We start from the raw sequence: 15,001 nt of genomic DNA, 5'->3' as shown, positions 1-15,001 counted from the left end.
GCCAACTTACTGCCCGCGTCCATGTCTTGTCACAATCCTCCTAACGCATCAGCTGCATTACAGCCGTTAGCGCCAGTGCATTTCCCAGCCTTCAACGCTGCTTTCTCCTGGCAGTAAAACCCTAATCAAATCACCAACATGCATTCTAGTCTTGTTTCGCTTGTTCTGCGGATGATTATTTGAATTTCAGTTGTTCACTTTTCCTTTTTTTCCATCCCGCTCGCCTGCTGTGTGGGTTGAAAGGTGGCCTCCAGCCTATTCAGATCTTCCTGCACTGTGGAACATGAGACTGAGCTGAAACCTGATCATCCCCTGGCTACAACCCAACTGAACACAGGAGACACATCACAGTTTGTCACACACAGACAATGCATGAACTCACGTAACTATTCTGTCACCCTCTCTCTCCCTCTGCAATACATGCACTGACTCACTTGTCTTTTACACATACTGTTGAGTGTAAGTCGTGTATGGCTGCTGTTGTGAGATAGGAGTGACATCTTCAATGTTATTTCTTGCTGGCTCACAGTTATTTGCACAAGAATATGACCGATGAATCTTTTGCAGCATCGGTGACCTTTGCTTTGCAAGGTCTATAAAAGTGGAGTTATGGGCCATGAAATTCAACATGTTTGTGTAGATGTTGGAGGTCAATGGTTGGATTATGGTCCAAAGGTTAGGGTGTGGTGTAATATGGATGGATCAAGTCACTGAATAGGCTACTTCCTGGTTCCACTAAAGAGTCATTTTCGATCACATTTCAGCCTTTTCCCCTTCATATATAAAATGCTATTCAGGTAAAAATTTATTCAGGCTAATTGTTAATTAATATAGATGTGTGTCTGTGGCTTCTCCTTGTTTGTGCATTCTTCAATGGACTCTAATCTCTCTCTGCTCTAGCCTAGTCACCTTGTCACTTCAGTCGTAGGAGGAAATTGTTTTGTCATACCTGTGGTACAATCCACAGGTATGACAAACGTGTTTGCGATGTTCGAATTGGGCTGGTAACCATTTTATAATATCAATAATGCACATTGGAGGTTTTGGGTATACAGTGCCTTGGAAAATCATTGAGACACCTGACAAATTCTCAAATTTTACTGAATTAGAAATGGTAACTTAATTTAATTCTGTTTGATATTTTAAAATACTTTCAAATAAAATTATGGTAAGATGACATTTGTTTGTTATTTTGAAATATTTTAAGAAAATAATATGGCTACTCAATATTCATGCTTCTTGGCCAGTTTAATCAAAGGCCAAATATACCTTTTGAACATGGCGCCAAAATATTTTTACCACAAATGTATCTTAGCACTCTCCCTTTTACTATGGAAACTTCCTAATAGGCCGTGTCTAACTGCCAGTGGTAAGAGAGCAGGCTACAGAGGTAGCTTACTCTCACTCATTTCAAGCTAGAGACACACTTCAACTTTCACAATGTTTAGACTACCCTATTCTACATATCAATAACTGACCTATTTCCTGTCACTTTAATTATAACTGCAGTTCCTACCACTTCCAACATTTAAAAAAATTATACTGTACTTGAACATCCTTTTTAATATAAAGAAAGTAGGCAAAGTAGTCTTACCTGCAGAAGAATATTATGAGTATCTATTATTTGTTTTAAGTAGATGTAGCATTTGGCTAGAAAATAATGAAAGACCCATTGTTTTTAGTTAGAAGCGCCATTTAAGGCCAGATGCACAATTAAAGGGGAATTACACAGCATGTTTTTCCCCAGAGAGTTAAAGGATTTTCTTGATGTCATTTGAATATTGACATGGACTCAGAAAATCATAAATTCTGGGTTTTTTTTATCTCTATGAATATAATAAAAATTCTAAAACTATCAAAATAAACATTTTAGGAACATTGTGTACAGAGTTGTAGTAACATTCTACAGCTCTCCCTTGGAGTTCTTCTGTTAGAATAGAAGACAGTGCTGTAGATTCTACCTTGTACAGTCAGGACCTACATAAAAGTTGCATGGGAGAAGAGAATGTGTAGCTTGCAAAATTTTAAAACATTTTTAAGTTGCTCTCATGCTTAGATGTTAAAAAAAAAACATGCTAGCAAACACTACATGTGGGTTATTTGTTTTCTAATTATAGGTCATATTTCATAGAATTTCGGAAACACTGAACAGCCTACACTAATTAGAAACAACTAATTCCAACCCTTCTCGCTGCCAATAAAAATCAAAGATTCACCAGGATTGAGGTATTTGCATATTAGTTGGATAATTTGCATAATCTAAAGATTGTTTCTCTTAACCCACGACTACTACAGGACCATTTTGTAAAATATGTAATGAAAACTTTTGTTAAACTACACCATAATGAAACTCAATAAATACTCAATAGTGAGCAACAATGTATATTCACACTTTCAGAAAATTAGCTTTGAGTCTTTCAGAAAATACATGTGGGTCGGTGGGCTGTATCTCCAGCGAGCAAACTCTCCAGTGTGTTATTGCATGATTATCTTAACATAATTATGGCATTTTAGACTTTTTTCAACAAACGTAGCCTAATAAAATAACAGATGAACAGGGCTGCTGAAAAGCAGCATAACAATCTTAATTAACTGGTCATCATGGCAAATTATACATGATGGCATTACAGTTAACTACATTTAGCCAAGATTCACCTTAATTACGTGGCTTAAAAAGGAGGTACTGGCCGCTAGTCTATGCGTGTAATCTAACTACCTACTTCAATTAAGTAGCTCAGAAAGGAACAAAAAAGGTGAATCTATATCTGCAAAGTTCTACATTCAGCTTTAGATAATTCAGCGAGGCTTAATAAAAACAGCAGGGATCTACTGTGTCTGTCAGGCATTGGTATTCTGTAGGTTATTTACCTGTGCGTGCTGACACGTTCCCTGCCGCTCTTTATACCCGTTTCTCAATGGTGTGAAACTGAACAGCTCCTCAGATCTGCGCTCGTGCGCTGGGAGGTATTTCCAATCCCCAACCATATGCTGCATCTGATCTTGTGCCCGTACAGGAACTGTTTGTCTCGAAACATTCTCATCTCTACAATAAATGCAACTCTGACTAGACTACCTTTCTGCGGTGTGTGTAGCCTCCGAGGGTGATGACAGTATGTGGCTTTCGCTCTAACGAACGGTGCGCAGGTCTAGCAGACTTTTCCTTGCAGGTGTGGTCGCGGCACGCAGCAGCGACTCGGGTTGGGAGGGGAGAGAGGATCGGGTACAGTGTAGCGCTCGACCTTTCGCCGACGTCCCATGGGGGAAAACCCGCGCGCCATCCTGGAATTATCAGCGCATCTCCCAAAAAAAGGGTTATTCGCTGTTTGGATAACACGGAGCACGAAAGATAATTTGGTTCACTTGACTTTCTCAAGCTCAGACAATGGCTTACCGTGGTTGCCAGGTCCTTTACCATGGTGATAATAAGAAGGAATAGCCTCTAATCCACGAGATCGGTGCTGTTAACTATTCGGAGCACATGCATTAATCAAAACACCAATAGGCTTTAGGCCTACTGACAACCCTATTAAATATTTTATCAATATGGTGTGGACCGTTTTAGAAAACAACAATGTCAATTGTGTTTAAATGAACAGTTCGTCATAAAACATTTATCATGTCTTGTCTGACACGATTATGTATTGATTTGATTACGCAACATCACCCTCAATTCACTTTTGGAAATCCCATAGGGCCATCATAAAAAATAAAATATATTATGTACAAATTCTGATGTGAAATGTTTTATAAGTGGTGTTGAGTAGGTAATTTTAGTGAGGAGGGGGGTGTGTGGAGGTATAGTATTAGTTTGGAGGAAGGATAGCTTGACGGTGGTGGGGGGCTTATAGAGTTGCTGTTGGTTGGTTAACTGTTAGTTTGGAAAAGGGGCGGTGGTAGCCCGGCGGTGTTGTGGGGTCTGTCGATGTGTGTATTCACCAGGACCTGTATCTCCGCTCTGGATCTCCAGGCGCTGCAGCTGGATGATGCGGCTGCCCTCGTTCTGACGTAGCACCGTGTTGCTGGAGTTGACCCTGGGAGACAGCAGGGCTGGGCATGGAAACAGGATACAGAGTGAGGACATTCAGGAGTTTATTATGAAAGTTAGAGTAGGGCGATAGGACCCTAAACATTTTATAGTGACCTGAGAACAACCGGCAAAGCACTAACATAATGGAATAAAAGTTTGTTTCACCGCACAGTTAACACTTAATATACAGACTCTTAACACAGTGACACCCAGTGGCAAGACTTATGAACGCTCCATTTCTGGGTAAAGTTCTGGAAAATGTGTTCAACCAAAAGACTGTAATCTACAGTCTTTTTTATCATAGTTTTTTTTATTCACCTTAAGCTAAGCAGGAAACTGCTGTTTGAGAACCAATTTTTATTTACGACAATCTGGTCAAAGGCATAACAATTTGAAAACAACAGCAAGACAATCAAAAACTCTATGCACACTGGAATGGACAATTTAATAAATTGCACCAATAAGTTCAACCATATGAAGTGCTACATATTTACAGATAAGGTGTGTAGCACCACATATGGTGCCAAGCGCCTTATCAAGGCAGTAGCAGTAGCTCAGACTATTTGTTTTTGTAGGAGTGCCGAGTAAAGTATACTGTTTGAGAGTCCTTTGTAATTGGTTCCAGGTATTGGCAACAGACAAGTTAAATGACTTACAGCCAAGAACACAGATTTCTATTGGGTAGGAAAACATTGAGGATGGAGCTAGGTAAGGGAAAGCGGGGTCTTGTAAATGAGTGATTCTGGCGTTGTGTGTAGTAAGGACCAGTTTACCAGAGCAGAAAACCTGGTAAGCCAACTGACAACCAATGATAATAGGCTCTGTGCACAAGCGTATGGACGAACTTCTGTTTCAGCCAGATGTCGGCATATCATTTTCCGGTTTACTTAAGGCGATCACCCGCGTCGCCCAAAATGTCAGTTTTTAGTAGATGTCTCCAAGACCTGTCTAAAATAAGCATTAGTGATGTCCATCGAATTGTTGATGCCTGGTCCCCTGCTCCAACAAGCAAGTGGAACAAGGGATTCAAACTCTACGTATCGAGTTATCTGGCCAACTACGAGGGTATTTAGTTTACTGTGGTGTGCCGGCCGGCTATTGGCAAAGCTAGTTAGCGACGTGTTCCTTTTTAGTGTAGTATTAGGCAGGACAATAGAATACATAAAAATTCACCCTAGCCCCAAAAACGGCAAAAGAACGCTGTCTGAGCTGGAACGCTAGCATGTCCCCATAGCAAGTGAATTGAAACGAACCTTTGTTCAGCCTCTTCTAACCTGAATGAAGCTTGATATTCCATAGCCTCAAAAAAGCACCAAAACAGGTCTCTTCTTTTATTTTACTACTGTAACCTCATTTCACAACTAAACTGAAAAATAACAACTGGCAGAGGAAGTAAACATCTGGTCCTATATGGTGTTAAGTGCGCTTAAACCTGCATTACGTGGAAGTATATAAAAAAAATTGCCTTTTCTAACTATTTCTAGTCTAGCATTTGAAGTCATTGAAAGGCGCAAGCCATATTATATTAAAAAGAGGAAATTCTCCTGATTAAAATGATGCCCCACTTGTACCTTTTTTTTTTCTCGTACAACAGCATCACTCATCTTGTTGTGAGTTTAGGTGTTTACTAATGCGGTAAGTAAACCGGAAACAGCAATACCGACTTCTAGACAAAAGCGGATATTCCTCATTATGCTGGTGCACAGAATCTATAGTCAATGACGCCATAGCAAAAACATAAAATTGCAAGACAGAAAAATGCACAGTATCACAATGTAAAATTACAAAAACAATATTTAAGGGAAATAAACATCAGGTTACACTACAGTATATACAGCAAGACATATATCCCCTTCATACTAAGTACACTGGGAATTTTACCACAACATGAGTTGTCTTCATTTTTGTTCTGAATGAAAGGCACCTGCCTGATTGAGGGCCACTAAGCCAATACATTTCTGCAACAGACCTACTTATGATTACATTAAACAGGTTTCTCCAGCTCAGTACAAAGGAGCAGTAATCTTGAAGCTAGATTTTGTACGTACCCTGTGTTTCTACCACTTTTCGTGATGCATATTCAATTTGTTATTTAGGCACTGTTGGTTTGTGACAACTCCAAGCAGACTCTAGATATCTATCATCTGAAACTCATCCAATATCATTCTGGGTCTTATCATGCGTGGGTTGTATATTATATTGTATGGTGGTCAGCATAATGTTCAGTGAGGGACTAATTTTATACAGGATATTGACAATTGCACAACAGTTTTGGAGGGAGTACTACTAACAACAATGGAAACATTATTAATAAGAATAGTGTTGGCCCAGAAATCTCTCCTTGATGTACTCCCATGTATACAGCCAGTTATTTAGACAGCAGGTTCTCAGATTTGACGTGTTGTACATGATTAGAGAAGGTTTTCTCATCAATCCTCTGAAACCTCTAGGATGTTGAATCAATTAATTAGAACGATGGCGTTGATGGAATTAACGTCTTTATTGAAATTAAGCTATTGTTGCAGCTATTTTTATTGTCTAACACAGATACGTTTTGAACTGCACTACAGAGAGAACACTTGAACTTAAAATAGCAGATTAATGTTTTGTTAACCAGACATTCAAAAACATTAGATAAGTAGGTCAAGATGGAAACAGGCCTATGATAGTTTGTAGTGTAGCTTGTCGGTCCTTCGGCAGCTTTCCAATCTCTCAGGATCCCTGATGTTTGTAATTAAAGGTTTAGCAGGAAGGCAATGGGGGTTGAGATAATATAGACAGCTTCAGGTATACTGTAATGTGTCCAGATCATTGACTCCAGCTGATTCCCACCTCTTTCACCTGAATGAAAAAAGGGATGCTCTAAGGAATCATTTTGTGCGCATGGCAGAATCAAATACATGACCAGTTCTGACAATGTAATTGCTGAAGCCCTTAACCATTCTAACGTTGTCCTAAAAGTGAGTTCTGTGGGCTGCTGAAAGGGAAAACGTTGCATTTTCCCTGAATGTACCAGAACTATATTGGTTCTGAAACACAGGAAGCAAATGTAAAATATCCCCTTTGCATTCCTCTTAAATATTGTTTTATTCAAAAAAAGGACAATTAACTAAAATATAGTTTTTTTTTATATCATAACTGAAATAAGTAGTAGTTTTTATGTAGTGTGTTTTTATATATACACACACACAGATCAGCCATAACATTATGACCACCACCCTAATATTGTGTTGGTCCCCCTTTTGTCGCCAAAACAGCCATGACCCGTCGAGGCATGGACTCCACTAGACCTCTGAAGGTGTGCTGTGGTATCTGGCAGCAAGACGTTAGCAGCAGATTATTTAAGTCCTATAAGTTGCGAGGTGGAGCCTCCATGGATCAGACTTGTTTGTCCAGCACATCCCACAGATGCTCGATTGGATTGAGATCTGGGGAATTTGGAGGCCAGGTCAATACCCTGAACTTGTTGTGTTCCTCAAACCATTCCTGAACCATTTTTGCTTTGTGGCAGGGCGCATTATCTGCATTAGCTGAAAGAGGTCAATGCCATCGGGGATAACCGTTGCCATGAAAGGTTGCACATGGTCTGTAACAATGCTTAGATAGGTGGTACATGTCAAAGTAACATCCACATGAATGGCAGGACCCAAGATAAACCAGCAGAACATTGCCCAAAGCATCACACTGCTTCTGCCAGCTTGCCTCCTTCCCATAGTGCATCCTGTTGCCATGTGTTCTCCAGGTAAGCGATGCACACGCACCCGGCCATCCACAAGATGTAAAAGGAAATGTGTTTAACCAGACCTTCTTCCATTGCTCCGTGGTCCAGTTTTGATGCTCACATGCCCATTGTAGGCACTTTCGGGTAGTGACAGGGGTCAGCATGGGCACCCTGACTGGTGTGCAGCTATGTAGCCCCATACACAACAAACTGCGATGCACTGTGTGTTCTGGTACCTTTCTATAAGTATCAGCATTAACTTTGTCAGCAATTTGAGGCAGAGTAGCTTGTCTGTTGGATCAGACCACATGGCCCAGCCTTCGCTCCCCACATGCATCAATGAGCCTTGACCGCCCATGACCCTGTCGCTGGTTCACCGCTTTTCCTTCTTTAGACCACTTTTGATAGGTACTGACCACTGCAGACCAGGAACACCCCACAATGGCTGCAGTTTTGGAGATGCTCTGACCCAATCGTTTAGCCATCACAATTTGGTTCTTGTCAAAGTCGCTCAGACCCTTACGCTTGCCAATTTTTTTCTGCCTCTAACACATCAACTTTGAGGACAGAATGTTCACATGCTGTCTAATATTTCCCACCCACTGACAGTGCCATGATGATGAGATTATCAGTGTTATTCACTTCACCTGTCAGTGGTCATAATGTAATGGCTGATCGGTGTGTGTGTGAAATAAAAACAGGACTGAAATAAACAAAATGTAAGCAAACAACAATGGAAAATAAAGACATGACATTGCTTTCCTGATTGTCTGCAGTGCACTCATTCCCTGTTTCCACTGAGTTTCCAAACAGAGTGGCTTGCAGAGGCCATCGCTTTTAACCAGACCAGGTACTTTCAATGAATTTCAGTAGCTGGAACAATTCAGTACTAAACCAGAGGATGTAGTGTTTTTTGGTTCCGACAGTCTTTAGTGGAATGTGTTCAAGTACTTTGAGGAAATCCTTACCATTAAGATCCTGACATCTTCAACAGAGGGAATAATGCAGATTTAAGGCCAGTATACAAATGCAAGGTCCTGTATGAAGACTTGCTCATTAAATGTTTTCACCAGACATTTTATAATAATAAAAGGAGGCTGTATAACAGAGCAATTTGTGTCCGAAATGTCGTTGTAGACACGGGTGATACTACAATGTTTCCTTAGGCCTGGGCAGAAAACTGAAGAGGTGCACTTGTTAGTGATAATTGGTAAATTATGAAAGTTACATTCTCCACAGGCTTGGGAATGAATCTGATGATGGCGTGTACAATTTGGGAACGATCTTTAGCATATCCCACTTCAGATTAACAACACAATGTCTGAGGAGAAGTCGGGGCAATAGGTTCACTTAGGGCAGTCAGAACACAGGTGGAGAGGACATGTTCCTTAACAGTTGAATGTTCACCTATGACAGCTGAAACTGTAATTGCAGAGACTTGACAGATCATTGCAGATACTCCTTGCAATTAATGACCACCCCTTCCACCTTGGGGGACATATCCTGACAGAACATATTATAATCAGCTTCAAAGCAAGTTAATGGCAGGTTTTGTTAGACAAGATTTTGAGGGGGCCAGAACCTCAGGTAAATCATAGAGATTAGAGACAGGCGTCACCTTGGAGTTTGTTGGTCTGCGTTCTGCCCTTCTTTCCCATCAGCCTCTTGTAGTTGTTGACCTGGGAACGTACCAGACGAAGCTCCTGCCACAGGTCGTTAGTCTCACTGATCAGAATGACATTGTTCTGTAGCAATCAATTAATCCCTCAGTGATTTTGTCCGTCTGTATTTATATCCATTTGTGAGATAAGAAAATAACCAAACAACGAACCAAGCCTTTAGGTTTATTTGAAATGGGAATGAATCCTATGAAAATAGTGTTGGCAACAAGGACACACTTTTCCACTTCCTTTAGTAGTCCTTCCTCAAAAGCCCTGTTTCTGTTACCTGCATCAATGTTTGGTTCTTAGCATGGTGGATCACGCCATCTTCAGCCAGCTTCCTCTTCAAGGAAGCCACAGTCCTGTCCAGGTGATCCCTGCGCCGAGAACTCGTTCTGGATGTCAGCATCCATATCAACTATACCCACCTGAGAGGAAGTGTAAACATTAAAAAATGTGCTGTGTTCATTGTATGTACTTGTGTCTTTTTGAAATCATACACCAGCCAATGATTTCTCACCATGTCACTCTGCTGTACATAGTGCTCATAAAGGTCTTTGATGCTCTCCTTCAGCCTCTTGGGTGACTGGAGAAACCCCATGCAGTTATGGAGGTCCGTTTTGAACCTATGGACCAGGCTCTTCTCTTGACTGAGGAGCAGGGGGATGAGGGAGAAGGATGGAGGAAGACAGGAAAAGTGAAGATACCAGACTGATCAGACAAACATAAAGACACAAAAACTCACATTGCCACTATCCTATTAGTTCTTGCACTTTGCTCTCGCTCTCTCTCTCTCTCTCTCTCTCTCTCTCTCTCTCTCTCTCTCTCTCTCTCTCTCTCTCTCTCTCTCTCTCACAAATATACACACCCAAAGCCACATTAAGGTACACTGTTGTATATGTATACAGTCCACATCCCCTGCAGGGACTTCTCCTTGTCGGTGGTGGTGAGTTTGAGCTTCAGCACAGCAATGTACACCTGCTGAGTGTTCTTCTTCTGGAAGGTATACAGCTCCTCCATCTATAGAACACTGGAATTCCAATGCCTTCTTACTCTACATTTACACTTTAGTCCTTTAACAGGCATTCATTTTGTTCGGACCGTCACAGTGATTGGGATCAAATCAGAATTGCTGTAGATAATTCTATGCAAATTACGAAGGATATGGCACACACTTGTCAGTAGCTCAAGTGCAAGAGTTGAAAAAGAGATGACAGCAACACAAGACCTCCGCACACTCAGGATCAATGCACTTTTCAATTCCTTTGAGCTTTCGGTCAACCCAATGCTCTGATGAAGGTCAGTTGACCCGAAAGCTCAAATAAATAGAAAACTGCATTGATCCTGAGTGTGGGGAGATCTTTGTATTTTTTCTACCACACTGCTGACATAGCTGAAATTGAATTAAGCACATAATTGAATTCAAGACAATTCCAAGCACATGTATTTTAGATTTTAGTATTAATGTAAATATAATAAGCCCAATTTCTACTATTACATGTCTGCCTGTGTTGTTGTTTGTTCCCGTTAAGCCTGCAGGCTGGTAACATACTTCTCTTGTCAGTCTCCCTAAATTTAGAATGTGGGACAATCTTATCGATTTATGGTCTTAAAGGAACAAACAACATAAGGGACCATTTATGAGTATACATTAAATGTTTGTCTATATTTCTAGGTTTTATTAGGGGTTATGTTTTCTCATGTTTTGGTTGCAACAGAGACCATCGGGTGGTGAGTTTCATTACTTCTAGAGAACTTTAAAATGTAACGAACGAGCAGGTCATTTGGATGAACTCCTCTGTTCTGTACACTACTTGGGAAAAATTCTGCTACGCCTCCAAGCTAATGTTTAGAACATCGTTGTTTATCACTTACATTTCCTGACCACAGTAATAACGTTTTAAGACAATTAGTACCACAATCAAAAATGTAAGGTGCATTTGGAACGTATTCAGACCATGTCACCTTTCACCCATAATGACACAATGCCCCATAATGACACAATACCCCATAATGACACAATACCCCATAATGACACAATACCCCATAATGACACAATAACCCATAATGACACAATAACCCATAATGACACAATAACCCATAATGACACAATACCCCATAATGGCACAATACCCCATAATGACACAATAACCCATAATGACACAATAACCCATAATGACACAATGCCCCATAATGACACAATAACCCATAATGACACAATACCCCATAATGACACAATGCCCCATAATGACACAATGTCCCATAATGACACAATGCCCCATAACGCAAACATTGAAGTGTTTGCTAATTTATTAAAACATTTCCGTAAGTATTCATACCCTTCACTATGATACTGAGGTACATCCTGTATCCATTGATCAAGTCCACCTGTGGTGGTCATTTCCATTGATTGGAAATGATTTGGAAAAGCACACAACTGTCTTTATAAGGTTCCACAGTTGACAGTGTGTGTCAGACCCAAAAAAACAAGCCATGATGTCCAAGGAATTGTATGTAGACCTCTCAGACAGGATTGTGTCGATGCACACCTTGGAAACAGTACCAAGAATACCTGCAACACTGAAGTTCCCTAAGAACCCACTGGTCTCCGCCATTCTTAAAAGGAAGCAGTTACAAATCACCATCACTCTTTCTAGAGCTGGTTACACGGGCCAAACTGAACAATTGGGGTAGAACAGCATTGGTCAGGGAGGTGAACAAGAACTTGGTGGTCACTCAGACAGAGTTCCAGAGTTCTTGTTTGGAAATGGGGAAACTTTCCAGAAGGGCAACCATCTCTGCTGCACAACACAAGTCTGATCTTTATGGTAGAGTGGCTGGATGGAAGGCACATTACAGCACACATGGAGTTTGCCAAAAGGCACGTAAAAGACTCTCAGACCATGAGAAACACAATTCTCTGTTCTGATCAAACTAAGATTGAAAACGTTGCCTCAATGCCAAGTGCCACGTCTGGAGGAAAGCAGGCACTGCTCATCAGCTGGCCAAAATCCTCCCTATGGTCAAGTATGGTGGTGGCAGCATAATGCTGTGAGGATGTTTTTCAGCGACAGAGACTGTGAGACTAGTCAGGATAGAGGGAAAGATGAATGGAGGAACATACAGAGATTCATAATGAAAACCTGCTGCAGTGCACTCATGACCTCAGACAGAGGGGAAGGTTCACCTTTCAACAGGGCAACGGCCCTAAGTACACAGCCAAGACAACACAGGAGTGGCTTCTGTAAATGTCCTTGAGTGGCACAGACAGCGCCCAGGCATGAACTCAATCGAACATCTCTTGAGCGACCTGAAACTGTCAGTGCAGCACTGTCCCCATCAAAAAGCTAGAGAGGATCTGCATAGAAGAATGGGAAAAACTCACCGAATACAGGTGTGCCAAGCTTGTAGCATCACACCCAAGAAGACTCAAGGCTGTGAACAATGCCAAAGGTGCTTCAAGAAAGAACTGAAAGAAATCAATTCATACAAAAAGTTCTACAAACTATGATGGGGTATTGTGTGAAGATTGATGAGGAAAATAATGTGGGAAAAGTGAAGGGTTCTGAATACTTGTATATACTCCGAATACATTGTATACAGTATTTGAAATAAAAAACATTGATTGTAATTAAAGAGCAGTTCACATCTCAATTCAGAATAGTCCCCAATCCTGGTGTATTCATCTAAAGAGAATACATATATTTAAGACATATTCTGTATGGCCGAGGAGAGTCAGAGTGAAAAAAAAAGGAGAATGTGTACAGTAATAGCAGTAGGTCATAATCCAACCCAGACTGCAGTGGTGTTTGTGCACACTTGGCTTAGACTGCTGGATCACCTTAGGCCAAGGAAGTGCTGTGTTTCCTAAAACACATTCTACATTCCCCACTTCTTCTCACCTCTGCGCTCACACAGCTGCTCTAACAGTTCTCTAAACCCTGATCAACCCTCAATCTATGTGGACCAAAGTGCTAATTTCCATTTAGATGAAGAGAGGGCTGAATGTTGGCAGGCAGTTTGGAAAAAGTATCTCATGACAGCTACAGAAGTAGGAATTGTTTTTTCCTGAAAACAAAATTCAATATATTTCAATTAGCCTACTGTGGACTGTTTAAGAGCTGAAATAGGAGTTTTTGTTTTACTTTGTTGATCTGCTCCTTTAACTCCTTGATGTCATTCTCTCTGGGCCCTATCTGGTTCCTCAGTTCTTTGATCTTGTAGTTCACAACATATTTGTGCTTCTCTATTTCCTGGTTCTTCTTTTCCAGTTCGTCAATGCATTTATTTTACAGTACACAAGGAAAGGAGAAGACATTAGTCCGCTCCCAGATCTGTTAACAAAGCAAAAATATGCCTCAGATCTCTGTATAATTTTCACCATTAATCGAGTCGATTCATTAGAACTAGGTTATGATGCAGTACTGGTACAGGTTGTTAAATAGTTTAAAATAAGCCATGAATTCAACACATCCTCTTAATGGTCTTTGTAAAAAAATAAAAAGTTCTAAATGGTGCAACTATTTTCACAATTATAATCTCAAAAACTGAGAATCTATACTTCACCTCATAGTAATTGTATAATTTAAAATCAAAACTTTTGCAGTTGGGTTCATGGACACAGATTAAGAAAAAGATCAGTCCAGGACTAGGCTTAATCCAATCCCTTGAAGTATAGCCAAAAGATAAACAAAATCTTCACTCTCCCAGTACTTACTATGGGCAAGGTACATTAATACCACTCTTCCAAATTTAATAACTCTTGAAAATGTATGTAATATGTCACTTTTTATAGTTAAACAATGAAGGCTCTTTTGATCCAGGCTTGATTTCAGGAAGGTACCTTTAATGTTGAAATGAATTATGGTTAGAGGCAGCAAGGAAATGTGACAACATGGCATTGAAACAGCAGATGCCACGGTTCTACTGCTGAGGGGGATCTTTATTCATGAAGAGGTACAAAGAGGATCAATCTGCGTTTGAAGTGAACTGTGGGCATCACTTTTGATGCAGAACCGTTTTGTTAGAATTTACTCTCTGTCCACTAAGCTGTTTGAATGCGTTTCATCTTGTGTGAGTGTGTGTGTGTGGGGGGTGGGGGGTAGGGGTGGGGGGGGTGCCTTGTCACAGGAAAGCATCTGTGACATTTACATACTAAAGTCACAGTTATGAATTAAGGGACCCTTTGTACACAAAGTAAGGCCGGACAGACTGAGAGACAGCGAGAGACCAAAACAGTGTTCTCCACGCCACAGGTTCTCATATCAACTGTGCTAACAGTAGGATGCCCAGTGTTAAGCGGGTTTTATGCACTGTGAAGGCACGCCTGTGAGCACGTGTGTCTGCCCGTGCGCATGCACACTTGTGTACGTGACTTGGTGTTCGTGGAGACAGCGTGTGAGATGGTGACCCTTCACATGCAGAAGTGTGATTACTCGTTAGCGGCCCTTCACTTCTCCAGGCTCAGACGTGCATGAACGTTGATGATGTTTGTTAATGGGAGAAGGGCTTTAGAACAAACCAAACTGAATAATAGCAGTAGCGGTCCATTATACTAAACTGTTTTCCCCAGTGTTTCAACATTCTATGTTC

General features: G+C 40.8%; 1 protein-coding gene across 1 annotated transcript in view; it reads right to left on the bottom strand.

Annotated features, from left to right (window-relative positions):
- Positions 1-15,001, bottom strand: part of LOC105011931 (cilia- and flagella-associated protein 57) — a 30,866-nt gene that overhangs the window by 4,148 nt on the left and 11,717 nt on the right. Inside the window, 8 exon segments of the mRNA XM_034293856.1 lie at positions 3,943-4,047; positions 9,367-9,451; positions 9,696-9,795; positions 9,797-9,837; positions 9,930-10,054; positions 10,194-10,222; positions 10,338-10,429; positions 13,555-13,688. Coding sequence (XP_034149747.1) covers positions 3,943-4,047; positions 9,367-9,451; positions 9,696-9,795; positions 9,797-9,837; positions 9,930-10,054; positions 10,194-10,222; positions 10,338-10,429; positions 13,555-13,688 — 711 coding nt within the window.

Source organism: Esox lucius, chromosome 8 (assembly GCF_011004845.1).
Source record: "Esox lucius isolate fEsoLuc1 chromosome 8, fEsoLuc1.pri, whole genome shotgun sequence".
NCBI classification, from domain to species: domain Eukaryota; kingdom Metazoa; phylum Chordata; class Actinopteri; order Esociformes; family Esocidae; genus Esox; species Esox lucius.
The sequence above is the reverse complement of the archived record's forward strand: the minus strand, read 5'-3'. Positions and strand labels throughout refer to the sequence as shown.